Source organism: Varanus komodoensis, unplaced genomic scaffold (genome assembly GCF_004798865.1).
Source record: "Varanus komodoensis strain SLA01 unplaced genomic scaffold, ASM479886v1 scaffold36, whole genome shotgun sequence".
Classification (NCBI taxonomy): domain Eukaryota; kingdom Metazoa; phylum Chordata; class Lepidosauria; order Squamata; family Varanidae; genus Varanus; species Varanus komodoensis.
The window spans coordinates 1,293,586-1,316,303 of record NW_025335873.1 but is presented as its reverse complement, the minus strand read 5'-3'; the positions used below and the strand labels follow the sequence as shown (position 1 = coordinate 1,316,303).

Below are 22,718 nucleotides of genomic sequence, written 5' to 3'. Positions count from 1 at the left end.
TTTCTAATGTTTTAAGACCTGACTGTTTTAAGTGGGGTTTTATTATTGCTAAATTTTAGGGTGCTGTGTTTTAATTAATTTTTTTCTTTTCTTACATTTTATTGATAAACCATCCCGAGACTTCGGTAATGGGATGGTCCACAAAAGTTTTGAATGAATGAATGAATAAATAAATAAATAAATAAATACAGGGAGTTCTGCACTGCTGGTGGCAGAAACCCTGCTGAGGAAGGTGCCCTGGTGCCACATCCCTTCAGGCCCAGTTCAGGTCCTGCACAGCAGCCTTAAAGGCCGTTGTTGAAGGAACCAGGTGTGTTTACCTGGAGGAGAGAAGAATGTGGGAGGCATGATGCCTCACTTCTCCACGCTTGCTATAGGCCAGACTACCTGGAATGAACTTAAGTTCAAGGATGGCCCACTTTGCTTGACCATTAGAAGAACCTTCTTAAAAGTAAGTGCAGCTGAGCAGTGGAACCAGCTTCCTGGAAGGTGGCCAATTTTCTCTTGTTGTGGCTCTGTAAACAAGTTGCTGGCCAGGCCTTCTTGGCCTCTGGGCTTCAGGAATCAAGCAGGGGGGAGACAAGAAGGCAGGTCAGTCCTCCTCCTCCAGTCTCTGGATGCAGAGTGCTTTGATCTCTGTGGTCAAAACTCAGGTATTGAGCTAAGTTTAGGCTTTGCGGTGCCTTTACCTTTTTCAGAGGTCATGGACTGGCTTCGGATCCAAAGCCTTGAGAATTTCCTTCCAGCTTGCCTGATGAAACTGCTCGAAGCTCTGGCGGACCAACAGCAAATGAGCCAGGCTGTTGTCGTGTGCTTCTGAATGCCCGCTAGTGGCATTCGGGTGGACGGGGGATCTAGTGGCAATGAACCAATAGGGAAGACTTGAAATGGATCCCGACTAACACAAAATAGAGCCCTTTAATTTATTCCACGGTGTTTTGAGATCATCTTGATTGACTTTCCCCAACCATTTGCCTTCTAGCAGTTTTTCATTGCAACTCAGAATTTATGACCCCCGGCCATTGCTGGGGCTGATGGGAGAAGTCCCACCTGGAAGGCTGATCACCAGAGCTGTCAAACCTCTTTCAGCTCAAGGGCCAAATCCAGTTTCTGGAGAAACGTACAGGGTCGTATACCAGTGGTGGGTGGGGCCAAAGGCAAAGTGGGTGGAGCTAGAATAGGAAAAATACGAGCATATTGTAGTTCGAAGCTTTCACTGCAAAGAAATACCCTTACGAGAGGCATTCCATCTTTCTAGAATGACGTGAACACTGGGGAGCCGCCAACCAATTGGTGCTTGGGGGAAAGGGGCATATGACCATCTGGATTTGAGTCCCTGAGGTTCCCCACCTCTGATTTAGATCCAGGCCAGGTTTTGTCATGGAAATGGGCTTTACTGCCAGACTGGAAGATCTCTTGAGGTACAACCTGGGAGATGCGCCCCTGTTGAGTCTGCTGAACTTCTCGTTGGCGTCCATTTCTGTTGGCTGCGGCATCTTTCTGAACTGCCAGGTCGCTATTTAATGCTCCCTTTTAATGGACCTGGCTTTGGCCTTATGGCATGCAGCAAAACCTTCCAGCAAAATTAATGCAGGTGTCAGAGTTGCATGCTTGGTGTCCACGCCATCTTGAAGCCATGGCGAGCCCTGAGAATGCCCCTGCGCCCTTATAGCCCCTGGGGGAGGGTATCTAGTTATTTATTTATTTAAAACTTTTATATGCCGTCCCATATGCATAGCATCTCAGGATGGCTTACAATCATTAAAATAAAAATACAATAAAACAATCTATAACAGTATAATAAATAACATATGACCAATAAAAATAAATTAAAAGCAACTGTTAAACATTAAAATACTAATTTTGAAAATAACAATGGAATAAAAAGGTTTTGACCTGGTGCCGAAAAGAGTATAAGCTCGGTGCCAGGCAAACCTCTCCATGCCTCACCCCATCCACCGCCCAAGAGCAGGAAGACAAAGTCATGGACCTCTTGTCTCTCACCGTAGTGATCTCCCCTCACTTTGAACTGTTACTGACTACAAAAGCGATGTGCTGTTTAGGAAAAATCTTTTCCCTGAAAATGGGACTGCGGCTGTCAACCACACAACCACATTTAAATTAATTAGCATGAAAGAACGTGTTTTTAAAAGACAATAACCCCAAGTTTCACATACCTAGTCTCCTGGTAACATGCATGCCAAGTTTCAGGGGGCTAGGTTTCACAATGTGGTCCCTCTGGTGTTGAGGGGTAGAGAGCTAGTCTTGCCTCTTTTTAAATAGATTATGTAAATTTTTAAATTATGGTGTGCCTGTTATTTCTACATAGGGTGGGGCCCTTATACCTTGTTCACAGACTTACCTAGTAATGGCCTTTCCGAGAATGCTTTGGAGTGATGTTCCAGCAGGGCAGCATGGGGGAACAGACGGGTACTTCACAGACTCAGCTGCCTGGCATGCTGCAGCCTGCTCTGAAGCCGCACCAAGCCCATTTGAGGACAAAGTTTTATTCAGCTGCTTTTGCGGGGGCTTCTTGAAAGAGATTTTAAAATAAGTTACTTGTTTTTTAAAATCAAATTTGTATTTGTTAGCTGTCTTGAATTCTGGAGGAAAGGCACAGCAAAATGTTTTAAATAGATAGTAGACCAAAATACAGAATGTGCCAAAAATGGTTTGGGGAACAGGCAACGGTTGGGCAAAGCACAGCTCCCAACTCTGGCCAAAGGAGGGAATGGCGTAACACATCTCCTCCTCTGCATGCCTTTTCATTTAAGCAGGTATTTAGGTTATGAGATGATCTGTTTTTCTCTGCTGCTCCCTTTTAATCTGTGTTTGAATCTGTTCTTCGCTGCTCTGTGTTTTAATCTACCTGAATTATGCCAGACATTTTTATGATAATCTGTTCTTATTTAACTTCGGCATGGTTTAATGGCAATACTGTTGGGTGTTATTGTTAGCCCCCTCGAGGATTTCTAAAGAGAAAGGTGTGATGTATCTATAGGAAACCGATAATCACTGTGTAATACAGAAGGTATACAGGTTAATCCCCTGAAAGGTTTCCTGCCTGAAACCCTGGCAAATCAAGGCTGCCAGTCAGAGTTGACAATCCCAGACTAGCAGGACCTGATTCAACAGAAGGCAGCACCAGATGCTTGTATTTATATCACCCCTTTCATCAGAACCCTGAGGACTAGAATCTTGCTCTACCTTGAAGCAAAAGGTTGTACCTTGGTGGCAAACTCCTGCTTTGCACACTGGTATTCCTGGCTTCTCCACATAGGGCTGGGAAAGAAACCTCCTGAAACTTTGGAAAGCTGTTGCCAGTCAGTGTCAACAGAACTGAGCTTGACAGAAATAGCCTGACTTGGTCACGGTGAAGAGGATGCCGTGGGTATACGCTTGTCCTGTGCCCCTTCTAGAGGGGCCCACTTGCCAAGTTACTGTCTGCCCTGTACAGACCCACTTGAGCCACTGATGGTCCAGGCAGCTTCTTCTGGCAATGAATAAAAAGCGCTGCATTTCCAGGACTCCAGGTGGGACGTTTTGCATTTCAGGTGGGGCTAGGAAAACTGCCTGAAACCTGGAGGGCCACGGCTGCCACTCACTGCCAACCAACCTGGCCTAGGTGGATGCAGAAGAATACCAAACCAGGAGGCCAGGGCTGCTCCATCAGTATCCCCAGGTGGTATAAAACTCCCTGGAGCAGCTGTAGGAGACCCCACACCTGTGCCCTCCCTCTTAACAGGAACTGCATTTTGCAGTGGGGGTCCTTAGTTGCAAAACCCACCATGCCGGGTAGGTAGAGTAACCTGCAAGCCCCCCACCCCAGGCAGTAGGAATCCCCAGCCCACCTGGAATCTGTGATTTGGTTGCGTTCTGTTTTCCTTTGTTATTTGGGTGGTGGCGAAGAGAAGATCATTTTCTGCTTCTGACCTGGACACAGGCCAGCAGAGCGTAGATAAGTTTACTTCCTGCTATGTTTTTTTTGCAAAGCCTTCCGGCTCCTGGTGCAAAGGATTTGCTTGGCATGGGGTGATTGTAAAACAAGATTGGGATCCTTGTGGAGGTCCAGGAAAGAGGACTTGTTTGAAAATGAAAGCGACGTCTTCCATGGTCATGTTTGCAATGGGAAGGACTTAATACTCAGCATTCATTAATAATAATCTGCTTTTTTCCTTCTCTCCTTCCCCTCCTCCCCTCTCCTCCCCCTCGTCCTTTTTATTGCCATACCACCCTAAAGCTTAAGCTCTCTGGGTGCTTCACATCAATTCATAAAATTCGAAACAACAAAAACAGACAATAAAATTTGACGTAACATTTCAGTATACACATTTAAAACACATGAAACTGCCCTTCCCTCCTCTGGTGCATTCTCTTTTGCAACTGCTAATTTTCGCCCTCCAGCACAACAGTCTGGCAAGATAGGGTAGGCAGAAGAGAGGGGTGGAGGGGAGACCCACTGGCACGGGAAAGGCCTCCCAGTGAGAAATTCAGGCTCAGCTGGGGGGCGCATGGGAGGTGGTGGGGCAGAATGGTAGCATGGAAAGTGTGGGGAGTTTGGGGAAAGGGGGGCCTTGGGGGTGCTATGATTGGACTACAAGTGCAATCAGCCCCAAAGACTGTGTCCCATGTACAGGGATGCTAGGAGTTGGAATAAAAGGAGACAGGATCGGGGGGGGGGGGGGAGTGAAGGCAAAGGAGCTGTTTGGTTTGGTTTGGTTTGGTTTGGTTTGGTTTGGTTTGGTTTGGTTTGGTTTTTCAGGGAAAGTCATTTTTAAAAGCCTATGGGCTTTGATGCACCCCCTGTGCCCTCTGGTTTTTTCAAGGTATTTCAAAGGCTTCTTACTGAGAATCTCGGAACAAGCAAATATAACCATCTTCTCTTAGGTGTGTCTATGTTTAAAATGGTTTTTAATACATGGAATATCTGTAGATGTTTTCTAATATTTTTCCTTAGGCTGTGATCATTGTTAATCACCAGAGAGCTTTTGCTGTTGGGAAGCATTGGAATTTCAACCAAATACTAAATAGGTTTTTTTAAAGGCAGTTTGATGTAAGCACCCCATCATATGGCTTTAAATCCCAGTAAATGTTTGGGAAGAGTGGTCTTAACCATGTGCTGAAAGATGACGGGGTGGCACCAGCAGGGCCTCAGTGGCCAGAGCTTTCCATAGTTGGGGGACGCCGCTGAGAAGGCCCTGCTCCATTTTGTTTTGTACACATGCCTCCCTCGGAGGTTGGGCGTGGACGTTGATTGCCATGTCAGACTAAATGCATTTGGAGAGGTGTTCCATGCGTTGTGCTTCATGGCTTGTCGTACATGGGCTTGTGCTATGTATTCTCTTTTGAACTAGGTTAAAATTAAAACACTTAAAATACGAATGTCAAAAGATCTCTGTTCAAACATCAGTGTCTAGGCCATCTCACCATTGGCGCACAGCGCTGTTGATGTGGAAAAAGCCAGACGCCGAGCTGGTGTGTGCCATCAGTGTGCAGCCAGTCATAATTTGCTGCACAGTTTGATGTGGGAATCCACAGTCGCACTGAGGGGTACCCCACTTATGCAGTGCGTCCTGGGAGAGGCTGTGTGAGGTAGAAATCCTTTTCAGCGTTGTTCAGTACTGGCAGGGTAAGTCAAAACCTGGCACCTTTTGCATTGCTGCTGTTGTTAGTCGCAAAGTCGTGCCCGACCCATCGTGACCCCATGGACAACCTTCCTCCAGGCCTTCCTGTCCTCCACCATCCCCTGGAGTACACCCAAGCCCACACTAACCACCCCAGTGACTCCATCCGGCCACCTCATCCTCTGCCGTCCCCTTCTTCTTTTGCCGTCTATTGTTCCCAGCATCAGGCTCTTCTCCAGGGAGTCCTTCTCATTAGGTGGCCAAAGTATTTGAGTTTCATCTTCAGGATCTGGCCTTCTAAAGAGCAGTCAGGGTTGATCTCTAGGACTGACCGGTTTGATTGCCTTTCAGTCCAAGGGACTCGCAGGAGTCTCCTCCAGCACCACAATTCAAAGGCCTCGATCCTTCGGCGCTCAGCCTTCCTTATGGTCCAGCTTTCACAGCCATACATTACAAACTTTGCATGTAGGATCTTCTAAATGTCTGCCTGTTTCTGATTGTTCAACAGCCCATTTAGCTTTCCATTGGAAATTAAGTTATTATGCACTATATCCTCTTCATGAAATAGCTCTGCAAGGTGGATCAGAAATGTTCCTCAGTGATGTAAATAGAAGGGAATGAAGACCAGGAAGCAGTGGGACACTTCATATCATGAAATCATAGGATAGCAGAGTTGGAAGGGGCCATGAAGGCCATCTAGTCCAACCCCTGCTGTTGCAGGACACCAAGTCACACCATCCCACTCAGAGGGCTGCCCAGTTTCTCCTTGAATGTCTCCAGTGTGGGAGAGCCCACCGCCTCTCCGGGCAGCTGGTCCCACTGTTGTATTGCTCTGACCGTGAGGAAGCTTTTCTTGATGCCCAGCCTGAATCTGGGTTGCCACAACTTGAATTGATTATTCCGTGTCCTGCACTCTGACATCAGCAGGAACAGCTCTTGACCTTCCTCTTTGTGACAGCCTTTGAGGTCCTTCTAGAGGGATCTCATGTCCCCCCTCAGTCTTCTCTTCTCCAGGCTGAACATGCCCAGTTCTCCCAGTCTCTCCCCACAGGGCAGTGTTTCCAAACCCTGGGTCATTTTTGTTGCCCTCCTCTGGACCATTTCTAATATGTGCAACAGAAACATTGCAGGGCTGAGTGTCAGGGTCTCATGTGCAGGTCCGCTTTTCCTGTGTGGTCCACAGTGGAGACCAGAAAAAGGCCAGGAAGGAGAATCCAAAATGCACAGTGATTTAAGCTTTGCCCTGCATCCCAGGGAGATTCTAAGTCCCACGCAGAGCCACAAAGCTTTGTGGCTGCGTGGCTCTGGGTCAGACAGCCTAGCCTACCTTGCAGGGATGCGGAGGAGGGCTGTGTGCACCGTCGTAGGCTCCTTACAAGAGGAAAAGAACACAATATTAATGCAATGCAGACATGGATAGGGAGCTGAAACAACTCCCCTACTGGGAAGAGTTTGTAATATTTGGAGCTATTTAGTTCAGAAAAAAATGAGGGATTGCAGGGGGTGGGCATGGTAGAGTTGATGCAATTATGAACAGTGCGGAGAACAAGGACAGATTGCACTCACGTTTTCGTAAGACTCGACCCTGGGGTGTCATCTCAGGAAGCTCGTTGGTGTGAAGCTCAGGTGAGAGAAAAGTCCTTCACCAGCATAAATTAAGCTGGGATTTAGAAACACAGAAACAGAGTGGGTCAGAAGGGGTCCTCTGGGCCATCTAGTCTGACCCCCAGCTCCACCCGGCTCCGCTCATGACATTTGCTTCCTCGGGATGTCATGCTGGGGAACATGGGTTCACACTCATGGCTGTCGCACTCATGTCCTCCTTGCAGGCGCTTGCTTGGTGTGAGTGAAGAAGGCTCTTTCGCATTCTCATTTTACCCAGGATCCGTGCTGTCCTTTCCTCCTCCTCTTCTCTTCCACACCATTCCCAACAACTCAAGAGGCCTGTTTCACACATAACATCAAACCGCTTTAACATTACATGTGCAGACGTGCAGTGCCCACTCAGCATGGCCACTGGGAAGCCGCAAGCTTTCCCTCCTGTTTTCCCCTGCAGTTCTTTGTTATGTCTGAACTGAGAAGAGTGGTGAATACTTCAGTTACGCTTCCGTTATGGATCCAAGGCAACCACCTGCCCATCATCTCCAGATGTTTTGGCCCATGACTCCCAGCTTTCCTGGCGATGGGTTGTACTGACTAGGACTGATGGGAGTTGACGTTCCAAATATTTGGAGGGTCCCAGCTGGGGGAGCTGCTGTTCCTGCAGCTTATACACAGTCATGGCCCCGGATTTATTTATTTTTTTTAAGCGAAGTATAGGGTGTGAATCCTGGTTCCAGTAATGCTGTGGATCTGTGCCAGACTGGGTGGGCTGAGACGTTATTACTCCTCACCGATAACTCCGTCCTTCGCCGACTGTTCCACTGGCACCAGCATTTCCAGCTGTGTTAAAGCATTCTGTTTGCACAGTGACATCCCAGGGTCGTGTGCAGGCAGGCCTCTCGTGCACCTGTGTAAAGGAGGGATGCATCATCTGGGACTCCGACCCGCTCTACTTGCAGGTTTTCACTGCAACCTTGCTCCATGCTGCTGGTTTAACAGGAGCTACCCTGGTGGATAAAAAAAGATTATTTGTAAACAACTAAAAATAGTTTTTTAAAATTTAAATTGGAATTTTAAAATTGAAATCAGATTTTTTTCATTTAAATTGGATTTTTTTAAATAAAATGCTTTTTGAAGAAAAATCTATTTGAAGATAGTTTCTATTTAAGTTACGACATAGTCCAAAATTTATTTATCATGAAATTAGTATTCATTTTTAATTATGTAGCATGAGGCTGTATATTCATGCATCATTTAAATTTTTTGGTAATGAATCCCATTAAAACATTCACAATGTCATGCTCTTCCAGAGGTTTCTGTAAGATTATTGGGCATTTTTTCTATCTAGAAGATATTATCAGAGATGCTTGGTTTGACAGTTTTCAAAACTGTGAATTAGTGTCTGCAGAGATCACATGCCTCTTCTTCACAGCAAAAATGTTATAAAATAAACATACAGACTTGAGAAAAAGACCTTGCTCTCATTGTGCCTTTGCAAACATGTGCGCAGAATCGGCCCCTTCATGTGTTAAGTTTTTAAAAAACCAATGAATAGAAGAAGTTTTTTGGGAGTGGAATAGATCTACACAAGAAGCTAAGTGTGAGGAGGGAGGGGCAAGCAGTAAAAATGAAGGGAAACCTTTAAGCAGAATACTCCACAAGTCTTTGGATCTTTTTGTACCTAGCCTGAGGTTTACCATATTGTTCTTTCTCTGGAGTAGAAAACCTCCAGGCAGCTGGCTGTCAGTGAGACCCAGTTTGGGAATATTTTAATGAAGTTCCTCTACCTATAGGTAAGGTAGGCAAATTATGCAAATTATGGAGAAAAACATGATTTAACTCTAGTCTCACTCATGCTTGAAATCGATTTGATTTAAGTCACATCCACTCTGGCAGCTACTGTATGCTGAGTCAGACCTTGGTTCAGCTGCCCCGTATTGTTGGCCCAGACTTGAAGGCGTCTTCCGAACTTCACTTGGGAAAACCAGGGCTCAGAGCTGAGCCTCTTCCCGGCAGAGCAGGCTTGGCCCCTCGGAAATGGAGCTTTGCCACCCTCCGTCCTAGCTCGCTTTGGGGGCCTGAGCCCAGCTGGGTAAAAACAGCCATGGGGCACGGCTGTTCTGGAGAAGGGTTTAGCACGCTTGCTGTGGTGTGGCTCTTTGCGCTTGAAACTGAACCCTGGTTGGGGCCAGACGGGGCTGAAGACACTGGCGGGTCCTGCAGATTCCCCCTCCAAGAGCAACTGTCGCTTCCTCCTCTCTTAGCTTGGGTGCAGAGGTTGCTTATGCCGCCCTCTGCTCTGCATGAGCTGGAAACGAGGCAGGCTTGTGCTAGGGTTTCTTTCTGGCAGCTCCAGCCTGCGTGATCTGTTTTGCTGGCTTGCCTTCCAGCGCGGTGCTCTTTTCTCCCCCCTTTCCTTTCTTCTTCTCCATCTTCTGTGAACCAGCTGACACTTGCTGCAGTGCTGCGCTGCCTCCCTCAAGGAGCTGGGGAATTGCATCGCCAGCGGGAGAGTTCGGAGCGGCAAGGCGATGAGTCACCGGCTCTGCTTGTGTGGAGTCACTTTGGTTCCGTTAAATGGTCAGGTGTGCGGGTGTCTCTCCCGCTGCCTTGGCTTTTCTGTTCCGACGGGGCCCGAAAACGCATTGAGCCAAACGGAGAGAGTCCCGCAAGAGCACCCGATGATCAAACTATGGGGAAATGTGCAAACGTGCAGGCTTCTTGGATTTTCACACGCCATTGTAGTTAGCGCATCTCATTTTCCTCCTCCTTGCAATTCTGCTTTCCATGACCTCCTCCTCGGCACCTTCACTTTTAGGATAATTTTTTCTGCAGTCAGTTTCGTGGACGCTAGTCTGTGAACCATTGGCATGGTGTACTAAATGTGTTAGTCTCTGTTAGGACTTGTATTTAAGATTCCTCAGTCGCTGATCACAAATCTTACGTGAAGACGTCATCATTGCAAAGCCAAACAAACACAGATGTGGGGCAGTGTTATGTTAGTTTTTTCCTCTCCACCCCCCTCTCACATATATTGGACCACAGTTCCCATCATCTCCAGTGAACTGTGAGTGTTGTAGTTCAGCATAAGTTGATCCCCCACCTCTACCGCTTTCCATTTCCCAGATTGGCTCATGGATACAGAACAAAAAGGAACACCATATCCGCGCTAAAATAACACTCGTTCATGCAGATCTAACACTAAAAAGCAAAACTGTATAAAAGTGTTGAAAGCCTCAAAGATTCTTAAAAACCCAGAATGCTAATGGTTGGTCGGTTTGGCCTAGAACTTAGATCAGCTTTCCTTAACGAGGTATTTATTTTTATTTATTTATTATATTTTCCGATTTATATCCTGCCTTTTTCCTATAAAGGGCTCAAGGCAGCTTACATCATTCTCCTCCTCCATCTTATCCCCACAACAGCAACCCTGTGAGGTAGGCTGGGCTGAGAGTCTGTGACTGGCCCAAAGTCACTCAGTTGGCTCCATGGCCGAGCGGGGACTCGAACCCGGATCCTCTGAGTCCCAGCCCCATGCTCTTCACCACCACACCGGTACCCTCCATATGCATTGGACCACAAATCCCATCAACCCCCAGCCAGCACAGTTCAGCACATCTGGTAGGCTTCCAACTGGGAAAGCCTGGATTAAATCACGATAAAGTGAGCAGCTCCGGATCCTCTCTGGGGAGGCCCTTCCAGATGGACCAGAGCCCCAACGATTGCACTTCCTTGCATTGGACAGAAAAACTGTAACAACTTCACGCTTCTCTATTTCTCCATCCTGGCTGGGGTTGCCATCTGCTTCCCTGGAAGCCCCTGCTCCTTGTCTGTGGCAGCTGGGCAGACATTAAATCTATTTTTATTTATTTTATACCTTGCCTTTCTTGCAAACAGAAAAAAGGCAGCTTACAAAACCAATGCATTCAAACAATATAGGAACATGCAATAGACGCAGAATAACCCCAGGCTGCAGCCCGGCTTCTGGGGCAGAGGCTTTCTTGGGTAAAGCAGTTTTTTGCTTGCTCGTAGAAGGACAACTGAGAACAAACTGAGCTTCCTTTGGAAGGGAGTTTTATGGCCACAGAAAAGAGCTTTTCCTGGTGTTTCTTTGAAGGTGGCAGTCCTGAAAGAAGGACCTTTTGCAGTGCTCTGCATCAAAACCATGTTTTGTTCTAGCATTATAACCCTGGGCTCTTCCTGCTTTCCAGAATTTCCCTGTAGGAGCTACTGTGTGTATTTAAAAACATAAACCCTGATTTTCCTCCTCCTTCCTTTCCCAGGCAGATCGGGAGCGGTGCAGAGAAATTTCCTTACTCGATGACCTTTCATCGCAATGTCCGATCGTTTGGGGCAAATAACCAAGGGAAAGGATGGGAAAAGCAAGTACTCAACACTCAGCCTGTTTGATAAGTATAAAGGGAAGTCAGTAGAAGCTATCAGAACTACAGGTAAGGCGGAGTGAGGGAACGTGGCCGAGTCCGTGGCATTTTTGTGAACTTTTCCCTATGCAAATGTGGTTAATTTTCAGTTTGCATCAGAAATGCCCTGAAACGGGTGAGAACTCCTTTGCAGCCCAAGGGCTGGATTCAGTACCAGAAAACCCGTATTCCCATGGTGGGTGAGGCCAAAGGCAAAGCTGGGAGGGCCAGAGTATTCCGACATGATCCTGTGGTAACTTGAAGCTTTTTTTATTGGTAACAAACCTCAGGAGAGGCATTTTTTTAGAATGGGCAGGGCAGAGAATGCTTGCGATGCCACCTGGTTGGTGGCTAGGGGAATAGAAGGGCACGAGGCATCCCAGGGTGAATTTGAGACAACAGGGAAGCTGGATTGGGATCCCAAGGGTGAGGTTCCACACCAAAGCTATGCTTTGTTGAAAGGTTATGTTGAAAAGGATCTGGACGGACTGTGGAAGTGAGCCATGGACAACAAGATGGCGTCCAGTGTGGATAAGTGCAAGGTCTTGCACTTGGGGCATAGGAATGGGTGTCATAAGCACAGGTTAGGGGACAAATGGCTGGAGAGCAGCACTTGTGAAAGGGACCTCGGAGTCCTGGTCGACTGCAGGCTAAACATGAGCCAGCAGTGTGATGCGGTGGTCAAGAGGGCGAACGCCACCCTTGGATGCATAGCCAGAAGTGTGGCTTCTAGATCGAGAGAGGTATCACTGCCACTCTATACGACTCTGGTGAACCCGCAACTGGAGTATTGTGTTCAATTCTGGGGCCCCCATTACAAGAGGGATATAGCAAGGTGGGAATTGGTGCAGCGAAGGGCCACTAGGATGGTGGCTGGTTTGCAGGGGAAGCCATATGAGGAGAGACTGAGGGAACTGGGTCTTTTCGGCCTGGAGGAGGAGACTCAGAGGGGACCTGTTAGCAACAAACGGGTACGTGTGGGGGTGCCACACAGAGGTGGGCACAGACTTGTTTTCCCCTGCGGAGGAGGCCAGGATGTGATCCAGTGGAGCAAAGCTCAGGGAATCAAGATTCAAGGTGGATGCCAGGATGTTCTTCCTGATGGTTAGGACCCCAAGGCTATGAAATGGGCTTCCACCGGAGGAGGTTGAGGCCCCATCATTGAGGGTGTTCAAGGATAGGCTGGACATGCACATGGTGGGCATGTCATGAGCAGAGCTGGCTGGAGCCAGGGGTCAGACTAGATGGCCCGGGAGGTCCCTTCTGAATCACTCTCTGTTTCTGTGTTATTGAACTGCTTGTAAAAATGTGATGCCAGTAGCACGCTTTCCTTAGATTGTTCCAGTGGCTGGCTGGGGATTCAGAGTACTGAAGTTGTTGTTTTATACCTCTGGAAGGTGCCTGGTTGGGGGAAGGCTGCATTAAATAATTTTAGCAGCCCTCCGAACGGCACATGCTGCAGCCTACCTGTCCCCCTGTTTTAACAGAACGCAGCTGTCTTCCCCCAGGGCTGTTGGGTCAGCTACGAGTCGTATTTCATTCTGGGACGTGTATATAATGCAGTGACACATACTTGTTCTCTCTTGTATGTGCTCAGAATAATCCACTGAAAGACATTAATTACAACTTTGAAGCTCCCACACTTGCTTTAATGCTGTATTTGCAATTGGCTTCTTTTCAGGGTTACTAATGAACACAGGAAGTGAAAGATTTTCTCTAGAAAATTCTTCCATTCTGGATGAGCACTGCTTCTGCTCTTGAAAACCTGTTGGTGTGTTGACTGATGGGGATACCTTGATCCTGGTTTAATGGCCGCTCCTCTCGGTCTCTCTCTCCCACTTTCTCCTTCCCACTCTGTTCATAGTTATTCCTAGACATGGCTTACAAAGTCTCGGGAAAGTTGCAGCTGCCCGGCGCATGCCCCCTCCTGCCAACCTGCCAAGTTTGAAGTCTGAGAACAAAGGAAACGACCCCAATATCATCATCGTACCCAAAGACGGTACAGGATGGGCAAACAAGCAGGACCCCCCAGACCAAAAGAGGTAGGAGGAGGGTCCACTCAAAGGCCTTAGCTCAGGGCTAGAGCACATGTCTTGCATGCAGAAGGGGCCAGATTCACCTGCTGGCCTTCTCCTGGACGGACTGGAGAAGGCCTGCAAGATTGAGCAAGATGGCTCAAGATCAGTACAAGGCACTCTGAAATAAAGGTGTGCATGTTTCAGCATTTTGATGAAGTTAGTTTTTAAAAAGTGAACAAGTTTCTAGCCCTCAAGGCAGCAAAGAGAATGCTGCAAGTAAGTGGATAATGGGTGCTTCTATCTCAAAACCCAGAGGGGTGGCCAACCTTGATCTGAAGCATTCCCTTTACCCTTTTCTTGACCAATATAGCACAATTATACAAAGTAAGCAAGAGGACGCTGAGCCTTCGGAGTGCATACAAACGCTGTAAAGTTCAGCACTTTCCTGGGGTGGGACTCGGCTTGCCGTGAATTCTTCTTCTCAGCCCAGGGGTCCTGGCTGCAGCTTGCGAGTCTTTCCTGGCCCGCAGAATTGGTGGGTCGAGCCAGCGGGGGCCTCGGGTGTCCTGAGGAGCAGCCTGGCTTTCTGATGCGGGTGCATGCAGTCCCTTGACCCACCGCTTTCCTTCCCCCAGTTCCAGTGCCACAGCCGCACAGCTGCAGGAGTCGCTGCCGCAGCAGGATTCGCAGAAATCTCTCTCCAGTTTGCAGAAGCTGACACAGTCCATCAGTCAGGAGGTGCGTACGGTTTGTGGGCCTCGCTGGGAAGGCCCAGGCAGGGCGTGCTGGCCCTGTAGTTGCCCGGAGAGGGGAGTCGTCCGGCCGCGGTAGAGCCCTTGGGCTCTTCCCAGGCTGGACATGTCAGTGGCTCCTGAATGAATCGGCCGCTTTAGGGGCTGGGGTGGTTACAGGGAGCACACCCCAGCCCCCCCTTCCCGGGCTAGTGGTCCGTTTCTGAGCACAGCAAGGCACTGGCTGTGATTGAGAGTACTGGCATTTTCTCAGGGGAGGCTGCCCAAGGTTTAAAATCGTCCGGAGTTGCCCTTCTTCCGGTCCAGCTGCTCTCTTGGGCAGGTGTGTTGAGACACAGGGCAGGGCTTCCTCAGCAGGGCTCTGGAGCTTCCTACTGGGGGGCAGAGCTTGCTTCCTCTCTGCTGCCCCCCTACCTCCAGGCAGAAGTGAGTTTTACTAAAGCGGGCCTTTGCGGTCCATTGTTGGAGGGAGTTCTCTTGGGCTGGGTGCTTCTCGTACTCTCTGCGATCGTCGTGCTTGTAGTAGTGCTTTAAATGCTTTTCAGGACTAGGATTAGTTGGGTTTGTTTCAAGCTTGGCTTTATTACAGCGAACTGCCCTGCATGTGACTTTTTCGGGAGGCACGGTGTAAATCGAAGGCATGGGCCGCGAGCTGGTTTTGCCTGCGGCGCCCAGGCACCCTCGCATTGATAGAACAAGGGTAGAGAAAGGACAGGCAGCCAGGTGCAAATGAGGCGGAGGCAGGTGGGCCATGGACCCCCGCAGCCGATCTCTCTCCCTTGGAAGCAGGACCTGGGATGAGGAGGAGGACTTGGTCCAGCCCTGCTTGCTGCAATGGAAAAAGAAAAATGCATAATTGGAAAAGGTGCAGCAGAAGGCGGTCGAACTGATCCAGGGGCTGGAGGAAAGGTGGCTGCAGGTGGTTTGGCTTGGCTTAGAGAAAAGGTGCGGCACGATCGTGGCATGTGGCATCGTGGAGGAAGCGGGTGGCAAGGCCTTTTCTCCCCTCAGGACCCGAAGGGGTTGTTCCATGCAGCAGGTGGGGGGGGGGGAGGCTCAGTACATAGCTAAACAAGGGGACTCCTGACCATGTAGCAAAGGCCACTGCGCTGAACGACTTCTTCCTCCTCAGAGCACAAATTCAGCGCCAGGTGGACAAAAGTCATGGGCACAGCTGAATGGAAAGCCAGCCAGACACGAAGGTGGTGAGTCCCCCGCACGGCTGCACGTGTGGACCTTTCCCGGATCTCCTCGCCAGAGGGATGTGTTGGGAGATGGTGCCGCAGCCCTGGTTTGACGGCTGTGTCCCTCTTCATCTTCCCGGCAGGTTCAAGGGTCTCAAGCCGACTGTTATCCTTCTCTCCCGAGGAATTTCCAACGCTGAAAGCAGCTGGAGAGCAGGACAAGGCTGGCAAAGAAAAGGGCGTCTCAGATCCGTCGTATGGGCCCGGACCAAGCCTCCGCCCCCAGAGTACGTACGCCAGGGATGCTGGACCTTTGAGGGCCGAGGACCATCTTGGGGGCTGCGCTCCAGTGCTGGGCGAGTGGAGGAGCCAAAATCCCACCTGTGTTGGCAGAAAGCACTACTTGCTACCAATAACGGAACCATAGAAGAGGCACTTCAGTGTTTTTGACTGGGGGGGGGAAGCATCACAAGAGCTAAGAAGCCTCCCACCCATTGATAGCTGGGGAATTGGGGGTGGGGCTAGGGAAAGGGGCAGCTCCGGCAGACTCAACGTGGCCCTGCACCCTGGACATAACCGGGTGGGGTGGGGATTGTTTGTACCCCTCCTCTCCTTGCAGTAGTATAACAAAACACCTAGGAGCAAGGCAACTACACCTGCCAAGTCCGATCCTTTTCATTTACTTTAGTGAAGGTGTTTTTACCTGCTTCCTTTTGGAGGTGGGGAAGAAACGCTGCTAAGGTGACTTAGAACAGTTGGCCCCGTGCAGTTCCATGGGAGGGAGGGAGCCAGTATTTAAAAGCAGCAATTCTTCTACTGACCAGATGAGCTGGAAACTGCAGAGGTCAGTGAACACGGCTGCTATTTGGTGGCAGGACAAAAGCAGCAGGTCTTCGAAGGAGCAGAGTTTTGCTAGTTTGGACTTAAAGGCTTATTTATGGAACATTTTTCCGTCGGGGCTTTAAAGCGGAGCAGCCAAGCGTTGATTTTTATCTGTTTGGCACAGTGACAAGCCTGATGGATTTTTTACTTGCCTGTTCTTCGAAATTGCTTGCAGTAATCAATATATTAAACAAATTTATACTGCTTAAAGTGATCACATCTTTAAGTGCATCACCTGAAGCATATTTAGATGGAAAAATAGTCCTGAGGCACGCTGAGAGTCGGAATATCCCTAGGATGGTGTCTTAAGCTGCTGATGTGTTTAAGAGCTCAAATGCTTCTAACCAAGTCTTCCCCACCCTCTGTGGTGCCCAGGGCTTCCCTGTTCAGCCTCCTCTGAGACCCAGTTTAGCAGAAAAAGGGTGAACAGGTTCAGGCCCTTAAAATGGCACAGGCAGTTCTGAAAGTTTGTGGGTGATGCGTGTCGAGACCTCCAGAGCCAGTGCAGGTAATTAAAAATGGTTTTGTTGCCCACCTTGCCAAGATTAAGCAGAGCTTTGCACGATTTACCAGAGAGCTGCCATCCATGGGGCACTGGGGTGTCTGGGACCCACGGTGATGTGGAACAGAATGCTTTGGCATCAGGAAAAAATATTGCTGCGTCGTAGAATCGGCTTGGGTGTTCTCCTACTTTCTACGAGGGGGTGGACTCTGGAGCCAAGAGTGACCTAAGCATCCTTTTGCTAAAACTGGTCCCCTCCAGATGTCTGGACGGCAACTCCCATCAGCCCCAGCCATCAGGGTGATGGTCAGGAGTGCCGGGTGTTGCTCTTCCAGCCCTCCGAAGGAATCAAGGCTGAACTAGGGAGAGGAGATGCTGTAGGATTTAATTTCCTTGTTGCCATGGTGATGGATACTGGTCCTTGCCTGCCGCCAGGGATGGTATCCAAGGAACACTGGTCCCGGTTGCCAGGCAACAGGGATGCGGCAGCCACGAGGGGGCCAGGGAGAAAACAGGAAGCAGCCTGGAAGGAAGCCAGGCTGGGTGGGTGAAGTGGGAGACCTGAGCTGAGAATGAAGTCCTGTTGCCCCCTTCCAAAATTACATCAGAACTTCCTGCTAATTCCAAGGAACTCGGGGAGCTTGTATATTATGGGTTATTCCTTTATTCTCCCTCCCTTCACAACAACCGTTCAGGGTAATGGAACATCCCCACAAACCCAATTTGCATAAGCTTTTTATCTCTCTTTAAAGGAAGGCGCATGGGATAGCAAGCACAAACATTAAAACCCAGTTTTATTTTTTTTTTCCAGATGTGACCAGTTGGAGGGAGGGCGGCAGCAGAAGCATAACTTCTGCCACATCTCTGACCGCCTCCCTGACTGAGCTGGGCCCTAAAACCCCCAGTGTGGGGGACGGAGCCCCCTCCTCGGCGAACCCCAGCGACCCGAAGGAGCCTTCCCTTCGCCCAACTCAGCCTGTACGCAAAGGGGCTTCGCAGTTCATGACAAACCTGTACCAGCCTCCAACCTACCACGACATGCTGCCAGCTTTTGTGAGTGCTCTGGGGACAGACGAGCTCCTACCTGGTGGGAATTTTCCTCCAGTGGCCTTAATTCTTTTCTTGCCGGTTCATCAAATGCCTTGAAAGGACAGGATAAAATTATTTATTTATTTAAAAAATTTTTATACCATCCCATCACGGACGTCTCGAGATGGTTTATAACACCATTAATAAAATAGCATAAAAATAGAAATGAGAGCACAGCATCCGATGTGAAGTATAACACCACCAATTAAAACCAATTAGCAATTAAAATATTGGGAGAATAAAAAGGTTTTCGCCTGACGCCGAAAGGAAAGAAGTGTTGGCGCCAGGCGAACCTCTCTGGGGAGCGTGTTCCACAGTCGGGGCGCCACCACAGAGAAGGCCCTCGTCCGGGTACTCACCCTCCTAATCTCCTTCAAGGAGGGCTCCCGGAGGAGGGCCTTTGACTAAGGGGCGGGAGGGCACATAGGGAAGAAGGCGCTCCTTCAGGTATCCCGGACCCAAGCTGTTTAGGGCTTTATAGGTCTTCACCAGCAGCTTAAATTGGGCCTGGACTTCAATTGGTAGCCAGTGAAAGCAATAGTGGACTGGCGTTACATGTGAATACCTGCCGGTCCCCGTTAGTATCCTGGCAGCTTTATTCTGGACCAACTGAAGTATCCGGACCATCTTCAAGGGCAGCCCCACATAGAGAGCGTAGCAATAATCCAGTCGGGAAGTTACCATAGGATGGGTCGCTGTTGGAAGGCATCGCTCATCCAGGTAAGGGCGCAGTTGGTAGACGAGCTGAAGCTGGAGAAAGGCACTCTTCGCCACCGCTGCCGCCTGGGATTCCAGGGACAGCTCCGGATCGAGGCGCACTCCCAAACTGTGCGCCCTGCCCTTTCACTTGGTTATTGAATTGTTCCAGCTGCGAAGGCTTTTGTAGATGAAAATGGGTGTTACATGGCAGAGAAGGCATGGGATCGAGTGAACTGCACCTCCGTTAGGTCCTTTCAGCTCTTTCAGTGAGTCAGAATTTTAATGCAGCCTTCCCTCAACTTGGTGCCAACTTTGGACTGCAACACCCAGCATTCTTTACTGTTGACCATGCAGGCTGGGGCTTATGGGAGTTGAAGGCAAGCTGAAAGTAGCCAGAGAGAGAAGGCTGTGTGTTGTGCGAGACCGGGAGTGATTTCTCTGCAACTGCTATTGTGGGTGAGCTCCGGCTCGGTGGTGAGCTGCTTGCTGTCCCTGAAGAAGCTCCAGAGCTCAGCCTACGACATCTCCAGGCAGTGTGGACCCCAGACCTCTGGGTAGTACAGGCGCTAAACAACCCAGCACTTAACCCTGCTGGTGGTGGTGGTGGTGGTGGTGGTGGTGGTTGTATGCGAACGGCCCCAACATTTTCTTCTGCCTTTTCCCCCCTCCGAACTTTAAATATTGTATCCTTAAAATTGCAAGGGGGTCCTAGATCAAATCAAGCCAGAACTTTCCCTGGAAAGAGAATTGAGAAACCTGAAGATGTCGCACTTCATGAGAAGGCAAGATTCCCTGGAGGAGAGAGTCACGGGAGGGAAAGTGGAAGGCAAAGGAGCAAGGGAAGGCCAAATAGGAGACGGATCATTTGGCACAGCCTTGAATGTACAAGAGCTGAGTGGGGTTGTCAAGGGTAGTGTGTTTTGGAGGATTTTCATTCATAGGGACACCATAAGTGAGGAAACAGTTGACAACGACAGCAAATTCTTCTCGGAGAAAGGGAAGGGGACATGCTGAACTGCTTGCCTCTTTTTCCAGATGTGTTCAAACCAGCCGTCTGAGACCCCTGGAGCAAAGGATCGTGGGGCAGTTCCTCTCCCGCAGTTCCGCTTAGAGCCCCGTGTTCCTTTCAGACAGCATCAGGCCAACATCCAAGACGGGTAAGGCTGTTGTGGCCAAGCAGGATCCATGCAGGAACCTTTACGACATTCGGGGGTCTCAGACTCAACTGACCTGGGGGCCGCTGGAAGTAGAGTCTGGGTGAGGCTGGGCCGCATCAAGTATTCCACCGCAGTGGTGGTGGGCCGCTCATCCCGCGTCGCTCCCAGAGGCCGGCCCGGGCGCCGCCGGCGCTTGGAAGGCTGCAGGGCCCCTCGCCCATCCCGGCAATTGGCCCGCGGGCCGCGAGTTCGAGACCCCTGCTTCACGTGTATGGCTGTGTCACCTGCCGTGCCGGAATCCTGCTGTCTGGACGTCTTAGGCCCATGGGAACTTGACTTCCTGACAGAGTGTTGTGGGTGCGCTCACAAAATGGCTGCCAGGCTGTTCCTGTGGCGAGCATGGCTGGTCAAGAAGCACTCGAAGCGGCGAGGCTAAAAACCAAACGCCTTGTTCATAAGCCTGAAGTGCAAGGTAGAGCTGGAGTCTCCGCTCCAAAGCACAGAAGCGTCCTTTCAAAACCCAAATAAAGATGAAGCTGGAGGGTGACTGTGAAATCAGATAAAAACCTTCAGGGGGGCAGGGTTTGGCCAGAGCTGCAAGAGACCTTGGGAACCCCGGGGGCAGGGGGAGGCTACAATAACAAAAGGCCACCCCTTTTTCTCTGGTTAAGAGCAACTGTGGGGCGATGAGGATTGGAACCAGGTTTTGAGTGTGGTCTCCCCACCCATACCAATTCCCTGACTTTAAATCGTTCCTCAGAAGCTGCCTTTCGATCTACATCCCAACTTTCCACTCCCAAAATGGTGTTTGACATGCTAACACTAAAACCAGGATTAAAATGAAAATGTGGTTAAAGCCTTCATAAAGTCAAGCGAGTTGCAATCCCAATTTAAACAGCCTGACATTAAATGAAAGAAAAACAACCCCAGCTCACTATTTTAGCCTCCAGAGTATTGGGGAAGAAAGACAGAGGCTAATAGTTCAGGGAAATGAGGTGCTACTGATGTCAGACCAATTCAGCCCCTCCAGCACCTGATCCCAGCCTGTTCCCCTGATGCTGCATGGGACCAGTCCTCATGAGAACAAGAAACCAGTCAAGTGAAGAGCTGGTGGGACTGGAAGGGCCTTCCCTGGCCTTGTATTTAAGCACTAGCCAGCGGGGGGGGGGGGGGCACAGGCTGCAGAGAATGCCCTGCTTGCTGCCCTTCCCGCGTGCCCCGCGCAGAAGCCAAGCAGGCGCCCAGAAGAGGGAAGAGACGTGCCCTGTGTTGCCGGGCGGAGGATGGCCGGAGTAGCCCTTCTTCCCTTTGGTGGAGGACCTTGAGCGAGGGTAACATGCTGCACCCCTTCCCTTCGTGAGTCTGCCTCGGCCATCAGCTCCACTTAGAATCATGGAATAGTAGAGTTGGAAGGGGTCATGAAGGCCATCTAGTCCACCCCCTGGCTCGCATGGCAGGCTGGGAGCCCGAGAGCAAGGAGGACGCTGTACCTGTGGCTCTTCCAGTGCCTGTTTCTGGGCCAGAGCAGCTGGACAGGCAGATTGCAGTGGCGAAGAGAAGGAGCACCTCTGGGGCGGGGGGCTTGTTTGTGGGCCCCTGCTGGCCCGTCCGCCCTGGATGGGGCTTCCCTGAGGATAGCAGCTCCCGGCAGCTCCCCAGCTCGGCCACTTTTGTGCGTTTGATTCTAAGGGTGCCTCACACGCCACCGTTGGGTGCTTGGGTCAGCCGGAAGCGTAAAAGGGAGGGAGCCGACTCAGCCGCCCCTGGAGAGACACGTCCCAGCCTGCACGAGAAGAGGCTCCCACTGACCTCCTTCCAACCAGACGTGCCTCTGAGGGGCCCGGGAGGCAGAGCAAGGCCTCTGCCGTGGAGCTCGGGGGGCAGGCGGGATGGGGCTCTTCCGACATTGTGGTCCTACCCCTACCCCGTGTCGTCTTAAATTCCCTGCCTCTGCTCTGCTCCTGCCTGACACTAGAGCGGGGTGGACCCCTTGTGGTCCCCTAGGCATGTCAGTCGACCAGGCTCCTCTGCCTTGGCCAGTGCAGGCCAGAATGCTTGGGAGCCGTACGTGCCCCACCTGCAAAATGGAGAAGCTGCTGTGCCTGCACAAATCGGCCTGTTGGACTGGACTGCATCGCGCTGCCTGCCCTGGCCTTCTGCCCTCTGGGCGTGCCGGACGGCCACGGAAAGACCGCTTCCCTCTCCCGCAAATGCCTCCTTGCTGCGCAAATGCAGTGACATCATTCTGCCGCTCTCTGCAGAAAAGAAAACCGCCCTGGGACTTCGCGTCTGGCTCGCCCAGTCCGGCCACAAGGGGAGCGGGTTCCCCGGCCCACCATCATCAATGCAGAGAACCTGAAGGGGCTGGATGAACTCGACAACGATGCCGATGACGGATGGGCAGGTAAAACATCGGGTGGTGGACTTGGGATGGCAATGACCGAGCCGCCTTTTGGCGCTCAGGCACAACTGTCGATCGCGCGGTCCCTCTTCTTTGGCACACTTTGGTTCTATCTTTTGAGGGTACCTTAGTTTGGAGTGAGGTCGGGCAAGCATTTGTGCTTGTCTGCCAAGCCAAAACTGCAAGGTGCTGATAGAAACAGTTTTCGCGTTTCAGTTTGGAAGGCAAGCACTGGGCTCTGCTTGTTTAGTTAGACAGGTACATAGAAACTGAAAACCGTGGGGTGGAAACGCAGGAGAAGAGCAGCACCCATGCAAGCCGCACTCTGTGGGATAGGCTTGGACCATTGCTTTCAATGGGCTGGTTTGGGTTTGGCACTTTTAGCTG

The 22,718-nt window shown here is 50.2% G+C and overlaps 1 protein-coding gene across 4 annotated transcripts in view; it reads left to right on the top strand.

Annotated features, from left to right (window-relative positions):
* PRRC2B (proline rich coiled-coil 2B) overlaps window positions 1–22,718 on the top strand; it is a 63,242-nt gene that overhangs the window by 4,483 nt on the left and 36,041 nt on the right. For all 4 annotated transcript variants that reach the window (XR_006415635.1, XM_044439891.1, XM_044439890.1 and 1 more), the window contains exons 2-9: window positions 11,510–11,677; window positions 13,512–13,689; window positions 14,301–14,403; window positions 15,550–15,622; window positions 15,745–15,888; window positions 17,797–18,038; window positions 19,809–19,930; window positions 22,192–22,334. Coding sequence is in view for 3 of the 4 variants with exons in the window: in XM_044439891.1 (XP_044295826.1) it covers window positions 11,563–11,677; window positions 13,512–13,689; window positions 14,301–14,403; window positions 15,550–15,622; window positions 15,745–15,888; window positions 17,797–18,038; window positions 19,809–19,930; window positions 22,192–22,334 (1,120 nt within the window). In the remaining variant the exon portion in view is untranslated. The remainder of the gene's footprint in view (window positions 1–11,509; window positions 11,678–13,511; window positions 13,690–14,300; window positions 14,404–15,549; window positions 15,623–15,744; window positions 15,889–17,796; window positions 18,039–19,808; window positions 19,931–22,191; window positions 22,335–22,718) is intronic.